The sequence below is a fragment of the Acartia tonsa genome, chromosome 2 (assembly GCF_053477335.1).
Source record: "Acartia tonsa isolate MP-2025a chromosome 2, ASM5347733v1, whole genome shotgun sequence".
Lineage (NCBI taxonomy): Eukaryota > Metazoa > Arthropoda > Copepoda > Calanoida > Acartiidae > Acartia > Acartia tonsa.
Window position 1 is genome coordinate 57,411,321 of NC_137261.1, and position 8,767 is coordinate 57,420,087.

At 33.3% G+C, this 8,767-nt stretch overlaps 1 protein-coding gene across 1 annotated transcript in view; it reads left to right on the top strand.

Moving 5' to 3' along the window:
* LOC145312877 (igLON family member 5-like) overlaps window positions 1–5,578 on the top strand; it is a 30,266-nt gene extending 24,688 nt beyond the window's left edge. Inside the window, exons 5-6 of the mRNA XM_080152101.1 lie at window positions 3,172–3,353; window positions 5,038–5,578. Of these exons, the coding sequence (XP_080008227.1) occupies window positions 3,172–3,353; window positions 5,038–5,141 (286 nt within the window). The 3' untranslated portion in view covers window positions 5,142–5,578. The remainder of the gene's footprint in view (window positions 1–3,171; window positions 3,354–5,037) is intronic.
* The last annotated feature ends 3,189 nt before the right edge of the window (window positions 5,579–8,767 follow it).

An 8,767-nucleotide genomic window follows, 5' to 3' on the forward strand; every position in this document is an offset into this window, starting at 1 on the left:
TGTTAATGTTTTAGGACATTTATCAAAGAAAAGGGAACACATAGCCCTTTCAGGGGTCTTATACTTGCGGTAGCAAATTTAAACTGAACCTATCCTATCCATCTAATGGCTTTTTTGTGAAATAGACTAACGCACCAAAACAAACAAAAATATATAATAATTATTTATCGCATCGTATAATATAATCATTAATCATAAGATATTAATTTTAATATTCCTTGAAAATTGCCTGTAATACGATGCAATACATAATTTTTCAGTATGACTGAAAACCAATTCTTATCCAGCATAAATCAATCGGTTTCGAAGCCTTACTGGAAATCAAATTATTCACATACCCTGTCCCTTATTACCCACATTTGATAAAAGCATGGCAAAAAATATGAACTTGCATTTAGGGGGGAGGGGGGGGGGTGATAATATGAGTTTAAAAAAGTAAGGAAGATGCATAAAAAATTATTTACATTAATATAAACCCCCTTTTACGCATTTAAAGAAGAACAGGATAAGCAGAAACAAAGCAATGTGCAAATTAGGGTTGGGCCGGATATCCGGCAATTTTCAATATCCGGCCGGATACCGTATATTAAAACTATTCGGTTACATGATATCCGGCTGATTTTTGACGCCGGATATCCGGTAAATTGCCGGATATCGAACGTTGGCCAGATATCCGGCCGAAACCGTATATCCGGTATTATAAATCAGCTGGATATCCGGTATCCGGCCCAACCGTAGTTAAAATATCATCTTAGGATCACATTTTCAAATTATTATAATTTAGAAGTAACAGGATGTCTGTGTAACAAAGAATCTCACTAAACGCAGAAGCATTATAATATTCGGATCTACTGCAGTTCATGGTAAAATATTGCTGGTAAGCTATATTTCCAAAAATCTATGAATTTTAAAGACTGCTAGCTGCCAAACGGCTAAACGTACAGATCATGCCCGCACACTGTTTTTAAGCGGCATAAGAAGGCCTACAAACAATCTGAAATAGCCATAAATCAATAATGCATAATTATCTCGCAGTGCAGAGAAATGCGCGAAAAAGACCTACTATATGCGTTTTTTCTCTTCAGTGAAGCTTTCCCTGTGCATAATTGAATCTTGACTATTCCAGATTATTTGTAGGCCTTCTTATGTCTTTTAAAATTGTGTGCGGGTATGATCTGTACGTTCAGCCGTTTGGCAGCTAGCAGTCTTTAAAATTCATAGATTTTTGGAAAAATTGCTTACCAGCAATATTTTACCATGAACTGTAGTAGATCCTAGTAGATCCATAATATTCCACCGAAAAAAAGGACGAAAACATAATTTTTGGTAAATAGCTGATCATTTAACATAGATTGGAAGAAAAAAAAATTATTGCTCCTATAGGCCTCTAGGGGTGAAGCCGCTGGTATGGAATATTGCAATAAAAAATATACATTTCTATATTCTCTATTGGACGGAATAACCTTCTGATATTAAATTGTTACTATTTATACCTTATCATATCGTGAATCTTCAAGCAAGTGACGGTTAAACCTACTTACATTCCTCCCTATATGAAGAAAGGCGTTGGTTTAAAATATTAATATGTATTCATTTGAAATGCCTATTTTGTATTTAAAATAGTTATTTATTGCATCGTATTATAGAAAGCATGCCGCGGATATTAAAAATAAAATTATAACATTTAAACAGTTTTTTAGGCCCGAGAAGCCGGAGGCCTGGAGTAACATAACTGCTACCAATTTTATTATTTTCGTGAAAAAATGTCTGCAATTCGATGCTATACATGATTTTTCAGTATGGTTGAAAACCGGTAATAATCCAGCGGATATTATTCGGTTTTGATGACATACTGGAATAAACACTTATTTTGTTCATTTTGTTCAACAACATGTTTCTAAAAATAAATTATTTTCATAACAGCTTTTGTAGGGCTTGCATCATACAAATTTAAATTTTGATAAATGACAATTTGTGTGAAGTTTCTACAACAACCATTTAATATTTTTGTAATAAAAAACTTGAAAATCTGTTGAAAAACACGTGTAACAAGGATGACAACATCCTTAAAGCGGAGAACTCAAATTGTTTGACAAATGAATATTAATACTTGTATAGTGTGAAAACTGATTCCTGAATAAGATTAATATAAATCTATATATAAGTTTGAACTAAATTTGTTGCAAAACTGCTTACACACAGGATACTGTTTAAGGACAAACTTACATTTTTTGAACATGATAACATAGATAACATTATACTATATTGTTCCAGGAATTGTTATTGAAATCATTATCGAAAGTTTGGAATCGATAGGACAATTCTAACCTGTTTAAATTAACGAAAAGAGCTGTCACGGACGGACTGACCAACCTAATTATGAAAAGCTTCGCTCTTTAAAATATTACTTTTGTTTAATTATACTATTCTAATTAATGACTGTTTGAATACAACAAAGCCTTTAATTATTCTAAATGTTTCAAAACTGTATAGAAAAACTGAACACTTAATTAGATTCTACTCTTGCTTTTTCAGGCTCCTGGCATTAAATAATTGAATGTCATTAAGCACGTGCAACTCATTGCCATACACAGTTAGGCCTTCTGACAAAATTCATGCAGTCAAAGAACTGTTTTTAATGTATGTAAGTAAAAAGATAAGAAAAAAATATCTAATTTAAGAATGCTATGTATCTTAAATCAATGGAAGCTAAATTTATATCTACCCCAGATTATTATCAACAATATTACCCCGTCAGTAACTGTTTTATATATTGAATATATTGGTGGAAAGAGTTTGTACCAACCATACCAGAATTGTTTGAGTAAACGAATGAGAGAACAAGTTTATTAAACTTTTTGCTACCAATTTTAATGTCCCCTCCCTCCTTTAAGATTATAGATTTCCGACAAATAAAGGTAAATTATTAGGATAAGAGTAAACCAATAGAGGGGGAAAGGGGTTAACTAACTGTATGTCCCCACCCTATGACTCTGTGCTGACTTTCAAATTAGTCTTTGAATATAAGCCAATAGCGTCGGGAATATTATTACAGCCAATTCGTTACAAAAGTGCAGAAAGCAATTTGCTAGCAGACAAAAAAGGTCCCTAACACTGAATCCCGGTAGTTGTCTCGGCTATATATCTTTATTTATAGTTTTATCATTTTAGGGATGGAAGACTGCTAAACCTTGGGTCCCCGCGTGGGGGAGTCAGCCTAGAGAATGAGAAGACCCCGCAGTACACACAGAGTACACTGCTGGTGACCAGAGCTGTGCCGGAGGACAGCGGAGAGTACACCTGTACTCCCACCAGTGGACATCAAGCATCTGTCACTGTTCATGTACTTGATGGTTAGTAACCTTATCCGTCATTAGCATCATTCAACGAAAGGACGGACGTACGGACGGACCGAACCTAATTATAGAAAAGCTTAGCTTTCAAAAATGAGTCTTTCCTATTTCTAATTTATGTGTCTGTGTTGCCCTTAAGCTTTTAAGTGAAGCTTTTCTATAATTAGGTTCCGTACGTACGTCTGTATGTAACGGAGAACTCTAATTGTTAACTAAGGCATGACAACATTGTCCTATCGATTTGTATGGTGATTTCTGTAAAAGTTTGTTACGATTTAGAAAGCGTATCAACTTCAAATCGTTACCAGGAAGTCTGGTCGACTTTTTTTTAAAAAAATACATATTTTTTTACTTTTTTACTTCAATTTTTAATAATATAATTAAATTTTTGGACGAAGCATCCCTATAATCAAGTACTAAAAATGTTAGTAAAACTTTAAACAGAATTATGTACATACACAATTTAGAAAAATTAGAACTATTCAATCTATGTTCTGTTTACGTTCTGATACTCTACAAGTGTTAATGTTAGTTGTTTTTGCTACCATCTGATTTTAGAGCTTTACTTTTATGAATACTTTCATTCTTGTTTATGTATGCACAGAGTGACAGAGATAACGCAATAATCTTAAATTCTGACACTCTACAATTGTTAATGCTGTAAGAATTGTGATATTGTATGATAATAGAGCTTATGGATGTTTTCATTCTTGTTTATGTATGCAAAGAGATAAAGCAATATAATCTTCCCTAATTACTCTGTATAATGTCTTTATCCCCAAGTAAATTTCATATTCATTTACAACTTAAAATATACATAGTTACAATTTTATGTAGTAGAAAATGATGTTATTTTTGTTAAAAAAGTTTTGGGTATAATTCCTTTTGGGACAACGCCGTTTTTTCACAGTAGCTTTTGATAGGTTATTTTAGGTTAGATGATTACCCCGCAGGGTTAGGCAATTAGCTTCGAAGGGTTAGAGCGCCTCGCAGGGGCTAGAATTTGGATAAAAGCTTCTGTGCAAATACGAAGAAACGCCCCTTAAGAGGAGTTGTCAGGAAAGGGACTATACCCAAAGTTTTTTTACATTCTGGGTTTGTCCGTCCGTAGGCCTCGTCGAATAGAAACATAGCAAGTTGATGATTAATGTAACAGTTAGCAACATTTTAGAAAGCGTGGCAACTCTATAAACAATACTAGAAAGTCCTATATAATTTTAAAGTATGATGATTTTAAAATATTTTAGAAACAATAGTTCATATCATGTAATCGTCCTATTTATTTAATTGATTTTTTAAAGAATCATTTGGTATAATGGTGTAAGCGTTTAAGGGTGTTGTCATCCTTGTACACTAACGATATTAACTCTTTTGATACTTTTTTGCTAGATTTATAAAATCTTTAATCGGCATTTATGTTATTTAACGCAGAGATCTAAAGGGATAAGGCAGTGGCCTATAGATTAATATACCTTCCCAGTGGAGTTCGCGGAATTAGCCATTCTGTAGAAAACAATTAAGGGTTAAAACATTTTGACACTCAACTTAAACCAACCAATTAACTTTAAAAGGTTGTTAAGCCAACGAATGTGAAAATGTTATTATAAAACTTTGGGAACTAGTGTAAAAAACAGCCCAATGTTCCCTCCCTCCCTGTAATTAACATATTTTTTTTATATTTCAGGTGAGAACCCCCAGATGCAGCGTGGAGGTATTTCAGGCGCTAACACTTTCAATTCTTTACCAGTAGTAACTATAACATCTTTCATTTATTTACTATGGAGATAATTATCATATTTTTAGACTTTTTACAGAAGCTTTTTATGGTGCCTATAGAAAAATAAGTTATGCTGGCCTACCTTGGGTCAATTAAAATGTATATGAGCCAATCTGCATTGGTAATTTAGTCTGTGTATTGGCCTATCATCGGTCATTTGTATTGTAGGCAACATAAAAAGCTTCTAAATAATCATGTTTCATTTTTGTAAACATATACTAGTTTTTTTTTACTTTTCATAATGTTAAAAATGCAAATTTTCAAAACGAAACCGGTAAAAAAATTTAATTTTTATATTCATCTTCTTAAATGAACTAAATGTTTGATATTATTATTGTCATAAAAAGTATTTTTTTAAATTGTTGAATTTTTGGAATAATGAAACAAAATGTACCTATTTTCTAATTGGTAGTGACTTTTATATTAACTAGCGGCTTCGCCCCTAGCCTTTAGGGGCTTTGCCACAAGAGGTGATTTAAAAAGTATTTCTGGTGCTGCCATTTATTGTGAAGTAACTAACTAAAAACAATTTTTTTGTGTGGGGGGGGGATTTTCATTTTTGGGGGGGGTTGGGGGTGTCCCACCCCCCAAGAAAAGTAGAATTCGATCGGTTCAGTGGTTACCGAGATCTTAATGGACGGACGGACAGACATCATTCTACTTTGTATTATAGATATTATAGATTGTATTATTTGGTTAATTTGGCACTGTAAAAGCTATTTTCATTCCCAGGCTCTATTTAAAAAAGTAAAATGAGAGACAGATAGACAGAGAGGATGGAAAGAGAGAGAAAGAGAGCGAGAAAAGAAAGAGACAAAAAAAAGAAATTAGAAGAAAAAAATACTATAAATTTTTTTAATTTTAGAAATTTATCTAAAATTTTAAAATATTTGATTTCTCTAGATTAAAAAACACATATAAAGAAAGAGAGAGAAAAAAAGAAAGAAAAATATGACAGAACGCAAGATAAATGTATAATGATTTATTTCTCTTCTACATATCTATACATTATTTATGTAATAATGTTACACAAAGTTTAATACTTAAAAAACTGCCTAAAATATTATTATTTAAATGAGTACACGAGTTTGACATATATTTGTTTCATCAAATCTAAGTATTTAAATTTTCTTTTAATTAAACTCCCTAACAATTATGAGTACAGCTGTTAACACATACTATTTTTTAAGTATTAGATTCTGTGGGGTAACCCTGACCCTGATTTAATCAAGACCACAACCTCATCCCCCCCCCCCTAACTTCCAAATGTTATTGTTTATATATTTTAAGTATTGGACTCTGTGGGATAACCCTTACCCTGACCCTGATTTAATCAAGACTACAACCCCCCCCCCCCCCCAACTTCCCAATGTTATTGTTTATATATTTTAAGTATTGGACTCTGTGGGGTAACCCTTACCCTGACCCTGATTTAATCAATACCACCACAACCTCCCCCCCCCCCCCCCCAACTTCTCAATGTTATTGTTTATATATTTTAAGTATTGGACTCTGTGGGGTAACCCTTACCCTGACCCTGATTTAATCAAGACCACCACAACCTCCCCCCCCCCCCCCACCTATCAATGTTGTTGTCTATATATTGATAGATGATCCTGTGTACTTGTCAACAGTAATATCCAACAGGGATATAAAGGGATAAGACAATGGCAGATAAAATTATGTACTTCCCAAATAATGTTTCGCAAAATTTCCTTTTCTGTAGATTACAATTAGTGGTTTAAACGTTTGAACACTCAACATAATGAAGCACCTAATCAAAATTCACTAATAGTCTTCAAAGTTGTTAAGCCAACGAAAAAGAAACTTTGGTGACTAGTACTATACATCCTAATGTCCCCTCCCTCCCTGGAAAAATCCACACTCACACATTAATAATATATCATATCAACGTATCACAACCATTTAATTCTAATCTATAAAGTAGTAATGTTTTTTGTCTGGAGCTTAAAATTTCAATGAAAACAGTACTATTTTATTTTTTACGTTTTTAGGGAAGCTTTACTTTGGAACTCTCTATCTTTTTCTCACCCTCTCTCTCTCTCTCCCTCTCGCTCTCTCTCTCTCTCTCTCTCTCTCTCTCTCTCTCTCTCTCTCTCTCTCTCTCTCTCTCTCTCTCTCTCTCTCTCTCTCTCTCTCTCTCTCTCTCTCTCTCTCTATCTATCTATCTATCTCTCTCTCTTTCTCACCCTTTCTCTCTCTTTTTTCCTGATGTTTTCTATCTTTTTTTTTTTATTTAGTAATAAAAAGCAAAGTATAATTTTAATTTGCCTTAATGATATTTTATATTGAAATTAAAATATTTCAAAGTTAATAATCAAAAATCTCATTAATTAGATTTAAACCAAAGCAGTTTGGTTGCCTAGTGCACCAGAAATGCAAATTATTGGAAATTAATAAAAGTGAGAAAGATTTCTTAGAAACTAATTCTTTTCTTTGAAAAGTCTTAGCTCTAGTTTTTAATTTTAGTTGTTGGCATTGAAATCTAAATTTTAAAGTATTACTATTTAGTTTTAACCCTCGAAAGTTAATGGGTGCCGTTGATAGCCCCTACCCCCTCCTGACACGATTAAAACCGAAAAAAAGTCAATCATGACCACTTTTATTTGAGTCGACATTAATGATATATAAAGATATGTCAGCCAAGACCATTTAGTCGAAATAATTTAACCTCGAGGATATCCTTTAATTAATTACATCTTTAACATAATATAAGCAAATTTGAATACTTTATTAAGAAAATAGGGACTTTGCCCCTAGCATCTAGGCGCTCTGCATTCTAAGGGACAGAGAAGGATAGAAAAATAGCTTTAAACCATTCCAAGACTTCAATCTGAAAATAAAATAGCCTAAAGCCATCACAGGACCTATTTAAAGTTTACCTGAGTAAGAGAATTCAATCGGTTCAGTAGTTATTGAGATCTTAAGCTATAGACAAAAAAAACCTTACTACTTTATATAAAAACTAGCGGCTTCGCCCCTAGCCTCTAGGGGCTTTGCCCCAAGAGGTGATCAAAAAATTAATGTTGATTGTTTTTAGTGAGAGAATATTGCTATTCTTTCATTCAAAATAAATGCTGGAATAAAAAATAATAAAAAGGGCAGCCTGCGGCAGCCTGTACCAAAATAAAAAAATAAGGGGGGGATTTATTTGTTTTTTTGGGGGGTAGGGGTGTCCCACCCCCCCAAGAAAATAGCTTAAAACCACCACAGGACCAATAGGTATATACCCTCAAGAGTAGAATCCGATCAGTTCAGTGGTTACCGAGATCTTAAGCTTCAGACGGACGGACGGACGGACAGACAGACAGACATCGTACTACTTTGTATTATTGAGGATGAAACATACATATTAAATATGTTGTATTTAGATATAAATCAGTTTTGTAACTATCTGTTTTTATGCCCGTCATGTTTCCCATTAATTGCAGTGTACACAGGGCTGTAAACCAATGAAAATACAAGTTTCAATGTTGTAAAGAAACTTTATGTTGACTTAGTATACAACCAGGAACGGAGAGGACATTGGGCTGTTTATCATACCAGTCCCCAAAGTTTCATAATAACATTTTCTTATTAGTTTGCTTAACAGCTTTGGGGACTTTTATTGAATTTT